Below are 17,150 nucleotides of genomic sequence, written 5' to 3'. Positions count from 1 at the left end.
CGAAGATGGCGAGGGTCCCAGATGGCGAACTGAGGCAAGTAAATGTTGCTTGGCAAGGGAAGAAAAAAAATAAAAATGTGCAGGATGGGTTGGGGGGTGTGGTCTGGGGGGGGGTGGGCTTAAAAAAATCAGCAGCAAAAGGGTTTTCCAATGACTTTTTCAGCAGTGTAAGACATCTCTTCCTCTTCAGAGTTTCATATCCAATATCAGCCGGTTCCATGAACATGTCCATGTTATTAGCAACACAAGCCAGCCGATATTATTTTGCATTTTAGAAATAGTTAAGGACACATGGTATTGATAATGATCAATAGAAATGCATAAAACATTAGAAAAAAAAAAAAAACCCCAACATCACAGGCCTGACAACGGACGGCAGTCAAGATCCAAGACTACATGGTCCACGTGAGGAGCATAGGACTTCACTTTCTTCACCTGCAAAACCTTTGTTTGCCACGGGGTACCTTGAACCTCTGTAAGCATGCTCTGGATTTTAATCTCTACCGACTCCGCCCACTTCCTCCAAGCCAACGTCCTCCAACTGCAAAGTTTCTCCTCGGCGTCCTCTGCGTCCAGTCCTTGCTTGCCGAGAAAGCAGTTGACATTATGGTGGATGTGGAGCACCCCGCCCGATTTTTTCTTCAGGAGTTTACAAGCTATGGGGTAACCAGCCTCTGATGTGGGGATCAGGCCCAAATTCACACGGTCGGCCACATCTTCCAACCTCAACTAAAAGAGACCAATCACAGAATCAGACACAGGACTTCGTATAATGAAAACACAATGGAACAGAACGGGTAATGCTAGTTGTTACAGATAGTGGCCCAGATTCAAGAAGCTATTGCGCCCGCGCAACCATAGTTGCACGGCGCAATAGCTGTTTTGCTCCCGCGTAGCGAATGCCCCTGATTCAGGAACATCGCTACGCGGACTGCAGCCTAGGATATGACAGACATAAGCCTCCTTATGCCTTCATATCTCAGGCTGCATTCTTGCGTTGGCCGCTAGGGTGCGCGGCCATTGTGATCGGCGTATAGTATGCAAATTGCATACTACCACCGATTCACAAAAGTTGCGCGGGCCCTGCGCACGCAAGGTACGGAGTTTCCGTACGGCGACTTTAGCGTAAGGTTGCTCCTGCTAATAGCAGGGGCAGCCAATGCTAAAGTATAGCCGCCCTTCCCGCTCGTGAAATTTTAATTTCACGTCGTTTACGTAAGTGATTCGTGAATGGCGCAGGACGCCATTCACGTTCACTTAGAAGCAAATGACGTCCTTGCGACGTCATTTGCCGCAATGCACGTCGGGAAAGTTTCCCGACGGAGCATGCGCTGTTCGCTCGGCGCGGGAGCGCGCCTAATTTAAATGATTCCCGCCCCCGGCGGGATCATTTACATTAGGCGCCCTTACGCAGGGCTAATTAGCATAGCGCCCGCGCAATTTACGGAGCTACTGCTCCATGAATCGCGGGCAAATCGAAATATTTGCGTGGGCGCAGAGCAAAAATCGTTGCCCTTTGCCCACGCAAATATTGCGCGGATCTACCTGAATCTGGGCCAGTACTTTTAGTTTAGGTAATTGCACTTCAGACCTCAGATCAGCCCCAATTCACGCTCCTTCACACCTCAGATCACCCGCAATTCATGCTTCTTCAGACCTCAGATCACCCCCAATTCATGCTTCTTCAGACCTCAGATCAGCCCCAAGTCACACCTCAGATCAGCCCAAATTCATGCTCCTTCAGACCTCAGATCAGCCCCCAATGCATACACTTCACACCTCAGATCATCCCCAATTCATGCTCCTTCAGACCTCAGATCAGCCCCAATTCACACCTCAGATCAGCCCACATTCATGCTCCTTCACACCTCAGATCAGCCCCAATTCACGCTCTTTCACACCTCAGATCAGCCCCAATTCACGCTCCTTCAGACCTCAGATCACCCCCAATTCATGCTCCTTCAGACCTCAGATCACCCGCAATTCATGCTTCTTCAGACCTCAGATCAGCCCCAAGTCACACCTCAGATCAGCCCAAATTCATGCTCCTTCAGACCTCAGATCAGCCCCCAATGCATACACTTCACACCTCAGATCATCCCCAATTCATGCTCCTTCAGACCTCAGATCAGCCCCAATTCACACCTCAGATCAGCCCACATTCATGCTCCTTCACACCTCAGATCAGCCCCAATTCACGCTCTTTCACACCTCAGATCAGCCCCAATTCACGCTCCTTCAGACCTCAGATCAGCCCCAATTCATGCTCCTTCACACCTCAGATCAGCCCCAATTCACGCTCCTTCAGACCTCAGATCAGCCCCAATTCATGCTCCTTCAGACCTCAGATCAGCCCCAATTCATGCTCCTTCACACCTCAGATCAGCCCACATTCATGTTCCCTCAGACCAGCCCAAATTCATGCTCCTTCAGACCTCAGATCAGCCCCAATTCATGTTCCTTCAGACCTCAGATCATCCCCAATTCATGTTCCTTCAGACCTCAGATCAGCCCCAATTCACGCTCCTTCACACCTCAGATCAGCCCCAATTCACGCTCCTTCACACCTCAGATCAGCCCCAATTCACGCTCCTTCACACCTCAGATCAGCCCCAATTCACGCTCCTTCACACCTCAGATCAGCCCCAATTCATGCTCCTTCACACCTCAGATCAGCCCCAATTCCCGCTCCTTCAAACCTCAGATCAGCCCAAAATCATGCTCCTTCACACCTCAGATCAGCCCCAATTCATGCTCCTTCAGACCTCAGATCAGCCCCAATTCACGCTCCTTCACACCTGAGATCAGCCCCAATTAACGCTCCTTCACACCTCAGATCAGCCCCAATTCACGCTCCTTCACACCTCAGATCAGCCCCAATTAACGCTCCTTCACACCTCAGATCAGCCCCAGTGCATAAACTTCAGACCTCAGATCACCCCAATGTATGCTCCTTCACACCTCAAATCAGGCCCAATTCTTCATGCTCCTTTACACCTCAAATCAGGCCCAATTCATTCTCCTTCACACCTCAGATCAGCTTCAATTCTTCATGCGCCTTCACACCTCAGATCACCCCAATTTACGCTCCTTCACACCTCAAATCAGACCCAATTCACGCTCCTTCACACCTCAGATCAACCCAATTCAGGCTCCTTCACACCTCAGATCAGCCCCAATTCACGCTCCTTCACACCTCAGATCAGCCCCAGTGCATAAACTTCAGACCTCAGATCACCCCAATTCACGCTCCTTCACACCTCAGATCAGCCCCAATTTACGCTCCTTTAATGGACAACCTCAACTAAAAGGAGACCAATCACAGAATCAGATACAGGACTTTGTATTATGAACACACAATGGAACAAAACAGGCAATGTTAGTTACACTTCACACCTCAGATGAGCCCCAATTCACGCTCCTTCACACCTCAGATCAGCCCCAATTCACGCTCCTTCACACCTCAGATCAGCCCCAATTCACGCTCCTTCACACCTCAGATCAGCCCCAATTCACACTCCTTCACACCTCAGATCAGCCCCAATTCATGCTCCTTCACACCTCAGATCAGCCCCAATTCATGCTCCTTCACACCTCAGATCAGCCCCAATTTACCCTCCTTCACACCTTAGATCAGCCCCAATTCACCCCCCTTCACACCTCAGATGAGCCCCAATTCACACTCCTTCACACCTCAGATCCCCCCCAATGTATGCTCCTTTACACCTCAAATCAGCCCCAATTCACGCTCCTTCACACCTCAGATCAGCCCCAATTCACGCTCCTTCAGACCTCAGAACAGCCCCAATTCATGCTCCTTTACACCTCAGATCAGCCCCAATTCAGGCTCCTTCACACCTCAGATCACCCCAATGTATGCTCCTTTACACCTCAAATCAGCCCCAATTCACGCTCCTTCACACCTCAGATCAGCCCCAATTCACGCTCCTTCACACCTCAGATCAGCCCAAATTCACGTTCCTTCAGACCTCAGATCAGCCCCAATTCACGCTCCTTCACACCTCAGATTAGCCCCAATTCACGCTCCTTCACACCTCAGATCAGCCCCAATTCACGCTCCTTCACACCTCAGATCAGCCCCAATTCACGCTCCTTCACACCTCAGATCAGCCCCAATTCACGCTCCTTCACACCTCAGATCAGCCCCAATTCACGCTCCTTCACACCTCAGATCAGCCCCAATGCATACAATTCAGACCTCAGATCAGCCCCAATTCACGCTCCTTCACACCTCAGATCAGCCCCAATTCACGCTCCTTCACACCTCAGATCAGCCCCAATTCACGCTCTTTCACACCTCAGATCAGCCCCAATTCACGCTCCTTCACACCTCAGATCAGCCCCAATTCACGCTCCTTGAATGGACACTAAAAGACAAATGTCAGAGACACACTCTACAAAGTCAAGTTTAGATCTATACATCAAACATAGAAGGTATGAGTATATCTTACACAATGTAAACAGAGAAATGATAAGTCTGGAGCTGGTGTCCACGGAATTCCTTGGAACTGGCGCAGGTGTCTACTATCACTTCCCTATTTACATTGTGTAAGATCTACTCATACCTTCTATGTATAGATCTAAACTTAACTTAGTAGAATGTGTCTCCGATTGACATTTGTCTTTTAGTGTCCGTTCAATGTAGTCCTCAACAAAAAACTCCCTGAAGAAGATTGCTATAGTTGAAACGCGTAGGGGTATTGTTGTGTCGCAGTATTGTTTTGAGGAACAACATTATGTGTCATTTTTGATCTTGACATGTATGGCCTACTTTGTGGTATGCATCAAGTTTTCAACTTTGTTTGTATAAATAAAATTCTTTAATTCAATATTTTTGTTTGAATTCTAAGTGTCTCCCGGAGCCTTCAAAGTCCCGTCCAGTTCCCTCTCTTTTTTTCTCTACCGCTATTGGGACGTGGCAACTTTTTGACACTGGGATTAGTTTAGGCCTTTCTGATAGAATATATTTTTTCTAAAACTTCAGATCTCAGAAAATGACCCCCCCCCCCCCTGTCAACCACTGGTACAGTCTATGGAGAGGGGGAGGGTCACAGCCTCTGTTTTTTTTTTGTTTTTTTTAATCTGTGTTCTTACTGGGGAGATCTCCCCTTACTTTGTCAGGACAGGAAGTGACGGTAAATTTCTCCAATGGGGATTTGTGCAAAAACATTTAGAGTCAGACTGAGGAAGGGTTCAACCTGCTAAACAGAAGATTTTTTTCCTACTGAAATGAATGATGCGTACCTCTCTGTTATCTCCTTCGTGTACTTGGCACCTATGAGAGACTTGGTTGATTTCCAGGTTTTTACGTAAGGCTTCTACAGCATGAGGATTCCACTCGCAGGCGTGAACAAAGGCAGCAGCGGCGTGGACCAGGAATGGGAGAGTAAAGTAACCAATACCTAGAATACACAATACAAAAAACGTCTCTATCAACCTACATAGGTATAAGCTGCAGTAGTAGCAGAGAAGAGCGTTCCATTCTATCTAGGTCTCTAGCCACCAGGCTTCTCCATATTCAATCAATTCATTCACGATTGTCACCCAGACAGCCAGAGCTGGTGTTGGATCCTCATAATATTTATTCTATCTGTATTCCATTGTATCATGGAGTTTTAGAGGGAATGCTGTAACAATATGATATTGGTATAAGCAGGGCTGCTGAAGTGTGTGTAGTGGCCTCGGCACTAAACACACTCCTAAACCTTGTGGACGGCCTTCCCAGAAGAGTTGAAGCGGTTATAGCTGCAAAGGGTGGGCCAACTCCGTACGGACTAAGACGCCATTAAAGTTCATGTGGATGTAAAGGCAGGCGTCCCAATTTTTGGTAATTTAGTGTACCTCTAGAGTCGCTTTAAAAAAAAAAAAAAACACTATGCCGTGTGTCATTCAACCCATTTCTATGAGCCCATGTGCTCTTGGGCACACACCCAATGTTCCCTTTAATGACACACAATGGGGTAGATTCACATAGAAGATACGCCGTCGTATCTCTGAGTGCGGTCGGTCGTATCTATGCGCCCGATTCTTAGAATCAGTTACGCATAGATTACCCTAAGATCCGACCGGCGTAAGTGTCTTACACCGTCGTATCTTAGGCTGCATATTTACGCTGGCCGCTAGGTGGCGCTTCCGTATATTTACGCGAGGAATATGCAAATGAGCTAGATACGCCGATTCAGAAACGCACGTCCGGCGCATTTTTTTACGTTGTTTACGTTAGGCTTTTTTCGGCGTATAGTTACCCCTGCTATATGAGGCGTATCCTATGTTAAGTATGGCCGCCGTTCCCGCGTCGAGTTTTGAAAATTTTACGTCGTTTGCGTAAGTCGTTCACGAATAGGTCTGGACGTAATTTATGTTCACGTCGAAAGCAATGACGATTTGCGGCGTAATTTGCGCCGTTCGTAAAAAACGTCAAATAAGCGGGGTCACAGTTAATATACATAAAACACTCCCACATCATCCACATTTGAATTAGGCGGGCTTACGCCGACACAGATACGTTACGCCGCCGTAACTAAGGGCGCAAGTTGTTTCTGAATACAGAACTTGCGCCCTAAATTACGGCGGTGTAACGTATCTGAGATACGTTACGCCGCGTGGATAGATAGACCATTCTATCTGAATCTAGCCCAATGTCTTTAAACCCCATACTGTGAACCTGGACTCTCTTAGACTTACCCGAAAGGCGCATCCCTTTCCTGTGAACCAGTGTCATTCAACCCATTAGGCTCTTTTGGACACACCCCTATGTTGGCGCCAACGACATCCAGTGTCTTTAAACCCCTTCCTGTGACCCCAGGATCTCCTGGATAGAAACCCCCAGGGTCACTTCAATAATGTCCTGTGTTATTCAACCTATTTTTGAGCTTTGTGGCTCTTGGACACAGCCCTATGGTCCCTTCAATGATATCCAATGTCTTTAAACCCTATCCTGTGAACCTGGGCTCTCTTGGACACACTCCTAAGGCATGTCTCTTTCCTGTGAGCCAGGCTTTCTTGGACGGACCTCTAAGGTTGCTTTAATAACGGACAGCGTCATTCAACCCATTTCTGTGACCCCAGGCTCTCTTGAACACACCCCCAGGGTTGCTTCAATGACTCCCGGTGCCTTTAAACCCTTTCCTGTGACCCCAGGCTCCCTTGGACAGAACTCCAGGGTCACTGCAATGATGTCTTGTGTCATTCAACCCATTTCTATAAGCTTTGGTGCTCTTGGACACACCCCTATGGTCCCTTCGATGACTCCCAGTGTCTTTAAACCCCTGTGACCCCAGACTCTCTTGGACAGAACCCCATGGTCACCCCGATGATGTCTTGCGTCATTCAACCCATTTCTATAAGCTTTGGCACTCTTAGACACACCCCTATGGTCCCTTTAATTATCCCCAATGTCTTTAAACCCCTTTCTGCGACCCCAGGATAGAACCCCAGAGTCACTTCAATTATGCCATTCAACCCATTTCTATGAGCCCATGTGCTCTTGGACACACCCCTATAGCCCCTTTAATGACACACAATGTCTTTAAACCCCATACTGTGAACCCCTGGGCTCTCTTAGACTTACCCCAAAGGCGTGTCCCTTTTATGTGAACCAGTGTCATTCAACCCATTAGGGTCCGTTAGACACACCTCTATGTTGGCTTCAATACCTTCCAGTGTCTTTAACCCCCTTCCTGTGACCCCAGGCTCTCTTGGGCAGAATTCCAAGATCACTGAAATAATGTATTGTGTCATTCAACCCATTTCGCTAAGCTTTGGCGCTCCTGGACACATGACAATGACTCCAGGTGTCTTTAAACACCTGTGACCCCCAATCTCTCTTGGACAGAACCCCAGGGTCACCCCGATGATGTCTTGTGTCATTCAACCCATTTCCATGAGCCCAGGTGCTCTTGGGACACACCCCTATGGTCCCTTCAGTGACTCCCAGTGTCTTTAAACCGCTTGTCCTGTGTCATTCAACCCATTTCTATGACCCCAGGATCTCCTGGATATAACCCCAGGGTCACTTCAATAATATCTTGTGTTATTCGAACCCATTTCTATGAGCTTTGGGGCTCTTGAACACACCCCTATGGTCCATTAAATGAAGTTTAGGTTCTTTAAACCCCATCCTCTGAACCCAAGCTCCCTTGGACACACTACTAAGGCATATACATTACATGTGAGCCAGGCTTTCTAGAATATATTTCTAGGATCTCTTAAATAACACCCAGTGTCATTCAACCCATTTTGTGAGCCCAGACTCTCTTGGGCACACCCCCAGGGTTGCTTCAATTACTCCCAGGTGTCTTTAAACCCCTTCCTGTGAACCCAATCTCTCTTGGACAGAACCCCAGAGACACTTCAATTATGGAAGAACACAGAGGGCGCATAGGCCCAGGTGCTCTTGGACACATCCCTATGGTCCCTTCAGTAACTCCCAATTTTTTCAAACCCCATCTTGTGAAGCTGGGCTCCCTTGGACGCACTCCTAAGGTAGCCTCATTGATGCAAAGAGTCAATAAAATTCCTTCCTGGTAGCCCTGGCACTTAGACCCCCCCCCATGTTTTCTTCAATGAGTTCCATTGCCATTAGACCAATTTCCTTGAGCTCAGGCTGGCCTAGACACAACACCTGGGGTGGGAGGTTTCAGGAAAGGGGGGTCTCGGAGGCTGGAGATGCCCATTTAGGAAAAAGCTAGTTCATACTTCACCTGCATAGAGATCCACCACCGTCTCTTTGGAACAGCAAAGTGCCGATAGCCTCTGTTTCTCCGCAATGTTTCCAGCAGAAAACATGCACTTGGTGACATCAAACGAATACCTGGAGATAGTTAAAGCTGAATTGTCATGTATGCCTATAATACCTTCCCTCCCCCCTCCGGATCGACATGCAATTAACATTTTGTTGAATCAAATCATTTAAAAACCTCACTCAGTGATGTCATCAATGGGGCCGTCTGCTAGGTCTGTGCGCTGCGTTTGGTGGGAGGGGCCAGAAGGCTTTTTGGCAAATGTCACAACATTTTGCCTCAAACCTTCTTTCAGGAGATTTATATGAAAGAACACATTCATGACATTCCTTTAGACGTGCATGCTTCTCCCTTTCTTCCCATTTTACAGACAAAATTACAAAAACGAAATAACTGCCTGCCTGGCAGGACGGATTGAACACATATTATAACTAGGATATATAAAAGGGGGGGAACCAATGCGCAAAACCACAACTAACCTAGGGTAACCTAACTAATAAACAAAGTGTATAAATAAATAAACAAATATATGCAGCAGCCACTACATGAAAGTGCCCACGCACCAATCAGCATACAAGAAAGAGGGGGTGTAGTGGCGCTTGCAGTAAATAAATAAATAAAATAGACAAGAAACGCACAGCAACGTGTGATAATGTCCAAAAATGTGTTCCACTCCAAATTCCTCTATAAACTCCTCTCACATCAATGACTATGATTGTCATCCTTCACATCATAGTCATTGATGTGAGAGGAGTTTATAGAGGAATTTGGAGTGGAACACATTTTTTTGGACATTATCACACGTTGCTGTGCGTTTTTTTTTTTTTTTTTGCCTATTATTATAGTATTATAGTGCACGTACTGTCATTTGGGTTCACCCTTTTACTACGTTTATTTGTGGTTACATGGATTCACTCTTACAGATGCAATTATCCACATTTTGCTTCATCATATATGATTGTGTATGAACTCTAGACATTGAGTCATAAATATTGTTTGGATCTCATTATCTTCACACATCCCCTCCTTCACATCATAAGTCATTGATGCGAGAGGATTATAAAGAGGAATTTGGAGTGGAACACATTTTTGGACATTATCACACGTTGCTGTGCGTTTCTTGTCTATTTTATTTATTTATTTACTGCAAGCGCCACTACACCCCCTCTTTCTTGTATATTATAACTAGGGTTGTCCCGATACCGATACTAGTATCGGGACCGATATCAAGCATTTGCCCGAGTACTTGTACTCGGGCAAGTGCTCCCGATGCTTCACCCAATACTTGTACTGTCAGTGGTGATCAGTGCATGGGGAAGTTACAAGCATCAATCACCGCTATATAGTGTATTCCGGAATGTATCCCGCCGTGTTTCTCTCCCCTTCCCTGCTCCTCCTCCACCCCCTGGAACTGTCAGGATGGAGAGCGGGGTAGGAGCCGGTAATCACTGACTCGGTCCATTCACATAACTGAAACATCGTAAACTGTGATTACAATGTTTCAGTTTATGAATGCAGAGAAGACGCTGTCTTCGCTCCATTCATTTTCAGCGCAGCTAATGCTGCTGAGAAAGGGACAGGGGAACATGTGTCCCTAGTCCCTTTCTCTGTCTCAAAGGGGAGCTGTCAGAGGTCTGTTAAGACCCCTGATATCTCACCAAAGCCCCCCAACAGGGCTGAAAATAAATAAATAAAGAATATAATAATAATAATAATAATAATAATAATAATAATAAAAAAAAATTATTGTAGAAAATAAAAAAATAAAAGAAAAAACACACTGACACGGTCCACCCCCCTTTAAAAAAAAGAAAGCATTATAAATATAAAAAAAATTGTAAAAAATTATAAACAAATTGTTAAAGATAAAAAAAAAAAAAAAATTCTGACACATGTGCTGCTGATTAAAAAAAAGTATCGGTATTCGGTATCGGCGAGTACTTGAAAAAAAGTATCGGTACTCGTACTCGGTCTTAAAAAAGTGGTATCGGGACAACCCTAATTATGACACAACACAACACACACACACACAAAAAAAGGGGGGGGGGGTGCTGCAGATTTTAGCTGTGCAATCTGCTCATCAGTTGCTTGAGCATGCACATCTAAAAGAAGTGATGTCTGGGATGGGTTTGTTCATATGAGAAGAAACAAAACGATTAATGGTTGCTTGCCTCAGGGCTCTGAGCTGAGAGCGTCTCTCTCTCATAGAGCCCAGAGCCTGCACTGACAGTCCCCCCCTCCCTTGCAAGGATGTGAGATTAGAGAGCTGCCGATCTTCTCCTTCTCCTCCCGCCTCTCTCCTCCTATGTGCACCACAGGAAGAGTGAAACTAAGCAGCTGAATTTGATCATTGGTGCACACAGGAGGAGAGGGACGGGAGGAGAAGGAGCAGATCGGCAGCGCTCTACTCTCTCATCCTTGCAAGGGAAAGGGGAGACTGTCAGTGTAGGCTCTGGGCTGAGAGAGAGAGAGACGCTGTCAGCTCAGAGTACTCATGGAGGGCACCGAAAGGTGACATTGATGAGTACTGATAAGTGGCACTAATAGGAAGCATTGATAGGTGTCATTGATGAGCACTGATGGGCGGTATTGATAAGTGGCACTGATAGGCGACACTGATGAGCACTGATATGTGGCACTTATAGGCGGAATTGATGAGAACTGATAAGTGGCACCGATAGGCGTCATTGATGAGCACTGATAAGTGCCACTAATAGGAAGAACTGATAGGTGGCATTGATGAGCACTGATAGGCGGCATTGACAAGTGGCCCTGATGGGCGAAACTGATAAGCACGGTTAGGCGGCATTGATGAGCACCGATAAGTGGCACTGATAGGAAACACTGATGGGCGGCATTGATGAGCACTGATAAGTATCATCAATAGGAAACACTGATAGCTGGCACAGAGCATGCTGGATGCGCACCCCACGAGGTATGGGGGAGGCAGGGTTCTGGGAGGATGTCCATGGACACCCCCTCCGAACTGGAAGCCCAGGGCTTGGATGGAAGAGGGGGGGGTCATAGTTTCTTGTACTGGGGCCCTGAAGGTTCTAGTTACCCCTCTGGGGAGCAAATGCCGTTCCACCCCACCAGCATGCCCCACCACCCTTGCGCCTGACTGCCATCCTCCCTAAAAGACTGCCAGTAAGGCGCCCTCCCCCCCCCACCATCCCTTCACCCCCCCCCCCCCTGCCCTCACCGCTAACCCTACTTTGCTTGTAAACTTTATATTCATTTTGTTTTGTTACATTACCTACCTGATGCCATTATCCACATGCTCCACCCATCCATCATCCCCAAGCAGCAGGGTCACATTCGGAGTCCTCCAGCCATCATCTTGTATCTGACCCTGCTTGGCCACGCGTTTCACTCCAAGAGAACTCGCTACTTGCACCCAAAGCTCCATACCTGTAAATAAAAAATATAAAAGATACCCTGGGCCTAAGGCAAGATGTTCACTTTTCGGATTGGTCACAACGCTCGCTGGCAGGACACAGGTCCAGCACCTACCCAGCTGCTTCCATAAAGGATCACAAAAGCAGTCTCCGCTGAGGACGACTAAGTCGCCGTGTCGCTGCCATGAGTGCGGAAGGTCGTGCTCCAGGTTCCTCCTCCAGAGGATGCCATGGTGCTCCAACAGCTCACATAGGTCCATACGTAACTTCTGGGCCGGAGACTGAACCCTGGCACGTTTGGAGAGGACAGGGTTCTAGAAGGCAAAAAGGTAGGAAGGTGAGAACACTTCACATTATGGAGAACTTACCTCTGAGTTTGCCGAGAGTGTACACTGCGCTGACCATGCACAGCAGGCAAAGTACATGGCATGTAGCCCATGCATTGCAGCTCAGCGAACTGCGTCCATCATATATTAGTACCATAGCATTCAAGTATTCACCTTGATCAACGTTTCCCTACAAGAGCTTCCAGGGGCCACGGCTTCCATGAGCTCTCTCAGGACAGACACACTGATCTTCTCTTTAAGCACTGGAAGGGCCACCGTACCATCCTCCAGCTTCTGGGCACGGTAGCGTATGTCTAATATTCCCGCATTCTGTAAGTGTTCTCTGCAAAAAATAAAAAATTAATTAGGGCGTTGGGTGGATTTCTCAAGTTGCTGGTTTCCAACCTCTACATAGAAAATCTTTGCAGCCACTTCCTGTCTAAATGCGCTTGCATTCCCACTTGGACGGCGACAAACTTTGACCCTTAACCACTTAAGGACCGGACCAATATGCTGCTAAATGACCCAAGGGGTTTTTACAATTCGGCACTGCGTCGCTTTAACAGACAATTGCGCGGTCGTGCGACGTGGCTCCCAAACAAAATTGGCGTCCTTTTTTCCCCCACAAATAGAGATTTCTTTTGGTGGTATTTGATCACCTCTGCGGTTTTTATTTTTTGCACTATAAACAAAAATAGAGCGACAATTTTGAAAAAAATTCAATATTTTTTACTTTTTGCTATAATAAATATCTCCCAAAAATATATATATATAAAAAAAAAAATTTCCTCAGTTTAGGCCGATACGTATTCTTCTACCTATTTTTGGTAAAAAAAAAAAATTGCAATAAGCGTTTATCGATTGATTTGCGCAAAATTTATAGCGTTTACAAAATAGGGGATAGTTTTATTTGTTTATACTACTAATGGCGGCGATCAGTGATTTTGTTCGTGACTGCGACATTATGGCGGACACTTCGCACAATTTTGACACATTTTTGGGACCATTGTCATTTTCACAGCAAAAAATGCATTTAAATTGCATTGTTTATTGTGAAAATGACAGTTGCAGTTTGGGAGTTAACCACAGGGGGCGCTGAAGGAGTTAGGGTTCACCTAGTGTGCGTTTACAACTGTCGGGGGGTGTGGCTGTAGGACTGACATAATCGATCGTGTCTCCCTATAAAAGGGAAGACACGATCAATACGCCGCCACAGTGAAGCACGGGGAAGCCGTGTTTACATACTGCTCTCCCCGTCCTTCAGCTCCGGGGAGCAATCGCGACTGGGCGGCTAGAAACGAATAGCCGCGCCCTCGTCCCGGATCGCTTCCCGCGAGAATCCGACCGCCGCATGTAGCGTGGGGGGGGGGGGGGGGGTCCCGATCGGACCCCCGACCCACGTCTAGGCAGGGACGTACAGGTACGCCAATGTGCCTGTACCTGCCATTCTGCTGACGTACATATACATGCGGCGGTCCGGAAGTGGTTAAAAATCTCCATAGGCGACGTTTAAAATTGTCTACAGGTTATCAGTTTTGGAGTTACAGAGGTGGCTTAGTGCAAGAATTATTGCTCTCCCTCCAACGATCGCGTCGATACCTCAAATGTGTGGTTTGAACACCGAATGCGGGGCGTGACTTGCGTATGCGTTCGCCTCTGTGCACCAGCATGGCGGGACGGGGCGCTTTTAAAAAAAATAAAAAATTCTTATTTATTTTACTTTTCATTTTTACATTGTCCCTTTATTAAAAAGAAAGGTGATCCACTTTTAATCCTAAAACAAGGAATGTAGGCATCCCTCGCAATAGAAAAAAAAAAGCATGACAGGTCCTCTTTAATGCGAGATCTGTGGGTCAAAAAGACCCCAAAAAAAAAATTCCCCTTAAAGCGGAGGTCCACTCTAAAAAAAAAAAAAAAAAAATAGCCAAAAAAAACTATAAAAAAATTTGTTCCGCGGTGGGTCTTTTCTTCTCCTCGTCGCGCTACGTCCTGGAAAAACGGGGAGCGGTGTCTTCTGGGACCTTGTATGGGTCCCAGGAGACATCCGCTCATTCACATAGCGGCTCGCGCAGTAGGGAATCGGGCAGTGAAGTCGCAACGCTTCACTTCCCGATTCCCTCACGAGGATGGCGGCGGGGGCAGCCGAGACCCGGCCAGGGTTGTGGGGAAAGATGGCGGCGGGGCAGCCGAGACCCGGCCAGGGTTGTGGGGGAAAGATGGCGGCGGGGCAGCCGAGACCCGGCCAGGGTTGTGGGGGAAAGATGGCGGCGGGGCAGCCGAGACCCGGCCAGGGTTGTGGGGAAAGATGGCGGCAGGGCAGCCGAGACCCGGCCAGGGTTGTGGGGAAAGATGGCGGCGGGGCAGCCGAGACCTGGCCAGGGTTGTGGGGAAAGATGGCGGCGGGGCAGCCGAGACCCGGCCAGGGTTGTGGGGAAAGATGGCGGCGGGGCAGCCGAGACCCGGCCAGGGTTGTGGGGAAAGATGGCGGCGGGGCAGACGAGACCCGGCCAGGGTTGTGGGGAAAGATGGCGGCGGGGCAGCCGAGACCCAGCCAGGGTTGTGGGGAAAGATGGCGGCGGGGCAGCCGAGACCCAGCCAGGGTTGTGGGGAAAGATGCCGGCGGGGCAGCCGAGACCCGGGCCAGGGTTGTGGGGAAAGGTGGCGGCGGGGCAGCCGAGACCCGGGCCGGGGTTGTGGGGAAAGGTGGCGGCGGGGCAGCCGAGACCCGGGCCAGGGTTGTGGGGAAAGGTGGCGGCGGGGCAGCCGAGACCCGGCCAGGGTTGTAGGGAAGAGGCCCTTGTACCCATCAATATGGGGACAAGGTGCTTTGGGGGACAGAGGTAACAACACAGCCCCCCCCTGCCCCACAAGCACCCCTATGGCTTTAAAATTTCCTGGAATTCTTATATGTCTCAAGTTTGCTGCTCATCCATACCGGGGAGCGTACCTGTATTTCTGTTCCGCGGTGGGTCTTTTCTTCTCCTTGTCGCGCTGCCTCCTGGGAAATGGGGAGCGGTGTCTTCTGGGACCTTGTGTTTGTCCCAGGAGACATCCGCCCATTCACATAGCGGCTCGCGCATGCGCAGTAGGGAATCGGGCAGTGAAGTCGCAAAGCTTCACTTCCCGATTCCCTCACCGAGGATGGCGGCGGGGGCAGCCGAGACCCGGCCAGGGTTGTGGGGAAAGATGGCGGCGGGGCAGCCGAGACCCGGCCAGGGTTGTGGGGAAAGATGGCGGCGGGGCAGCCGAGACCCGGCCAGGGTTGTGGGGAAAGATGGCGGCGGGGCAGCCGAGACCCGGGCCAGGGTTGTGGGGAAAGATGGCGGCGGGGCAGCCGAGACCCGGGTCAGGGTTGTGGGGAAAGATGGCTGTGGGGCTGCCGAGACCCGGCCAGGGTTGTGGGGAAAGGTGGCGGCGGGGCAGCCGAGACCCGGGCCAGGGTTGAGGGGAAGAGGCCCTTGTTCCCATCAATATGGGGACGAGTTGCTTTGGGGGACAGGGGTAACAACACAGCCCCCCCCTGCCCCACAAGCACCCCTATTTGCTGCTCATCCATACCGGGGAGCGTACCTGTATTTCTGAGAGAAGGTGGAATGTGTAAGAACCGCTGGGACGTCAGGAAATCGATCGTCGTCCAATTCCATTTTTCAGCCAGTGGAGAGAATGAAGGTGAGACTTCTCTGACAAGAAGGCGGGACGGATCTAAACCTACAGTAAAAGGAGAAGAGATACTTTTATTGACACATTGTAGCAGAAAACTGTTCACAAATGTATTTATTTTCCCCTAAAGCCTGAACTCTGGGATGAAAAAAATACCATCTAAATGCATTCCTCATGTACAGCATCTCACAAAAGTAAGTACACCCCTCACATTTGTGTAAATATTTCCTTCTATCTTTTCATGTGACAACACTGAAGAAATTACACTTTGTATCTACAATGTTGTGTAGTGAGTGTACAGCTTGTATAACGGTGTAAATTTGCCGTCCCCTCAAAATAACTCAACACACAGCCATTAATGTCTAAACCACTGGCAACATAAGTGAGGACACCCCCTAAGGGAAAATGTCCAAGTTAGGGCCCAAAGTGTCAATATTTTGTGTGGCCGCCATTATTTTCCAGCACTGCCTTAACCCTCTTGGGCATGGAGGTCACAGGTTGTCACTGGAGTCTTTTTCCCCTCCTCCATGATGACATCACGGAGCTGGTGGATGTTGGAGACCTTGCGCTCCTCCACCTTCCGTTTGAGGATGTCCCACAGGTTTAGGTCTGGAGACATGCCTGGCCCGTCCATCACCTTTACCCTCAGCTTCTTTAGCAAGGCAGTCTTGGATGTGTGTTTGAGGTCGTTATGTTGGAATACTGCCCTGCGGCCCAGTCTCTGAAGGGAGGGGTCATGCTCTGCTTCAGTATGTCACAGTACATGTTGGCATTCATGGTTCCCCTCAATGATCTGTAGCTCCCCAGTGCCGGCAGCCCCAGACCATGACACCCCCACTACCATGCCTGACTGTAGGGAAGACACACGTGTCTTTGTCCTCCTCTCCTGGTTGCCGCCACACACTGCTGACACCAAATACCTTTATCTTGTCTCATCATACCACAGGACGTGGTTCCAGTAATCCATGTCCTTAGTCTGCTTGTCTTCAGCAAACTGTTTGCTG

General features: G+C 48.5%; 1 protein-coding gene across 1 annotated transcript; it reads right to left on the bottom strand.

Moving 5' to 3' along the window:
• Positions 1-257: 257 nt before the first annotated feature.
• On the bottom strand, positions 258-16,194 carry TRMT12 (tRNA methyltransferase 12 homolog; the record flags this gene model as incomplete). Its single annotated transcript, XM_040322738.1, is given in 7 exon segments — positions 258-729; positions 5,266-5,423; positions 8,724-8,833; positions 12,023-12,173; positions 12,276-12,474; positions 12,661-12,829; positions 16,057-16,194. Coding segments are annotated over 7 exon segments (1,236 nt in total). The 3' UTR covers positions 258-354.
• Between the last annotated feature and the right edge of the window lie 956 nt (positions 16,195-17,150).

The sequence above is a fragment of the Rana temporaria genome, chromosome 9 (assembly GCF_905171775.1).
Source record: "Rana temporaria chromosome 9, aRanTem1.1, whole genome shotgun sequence".
Classification (NCBI taxonomy): domain Eukaryota; kingdom Metazoa; phylum Chordata; class Amphibia; order Anura; family Ranidae; genus Rana; species Rana temporaria.
The sequence above is the reverse complement of the archived record's forward strand: the minus strand, read 5'-3'. Positions and strand labels throughout refer to the sequence as shown.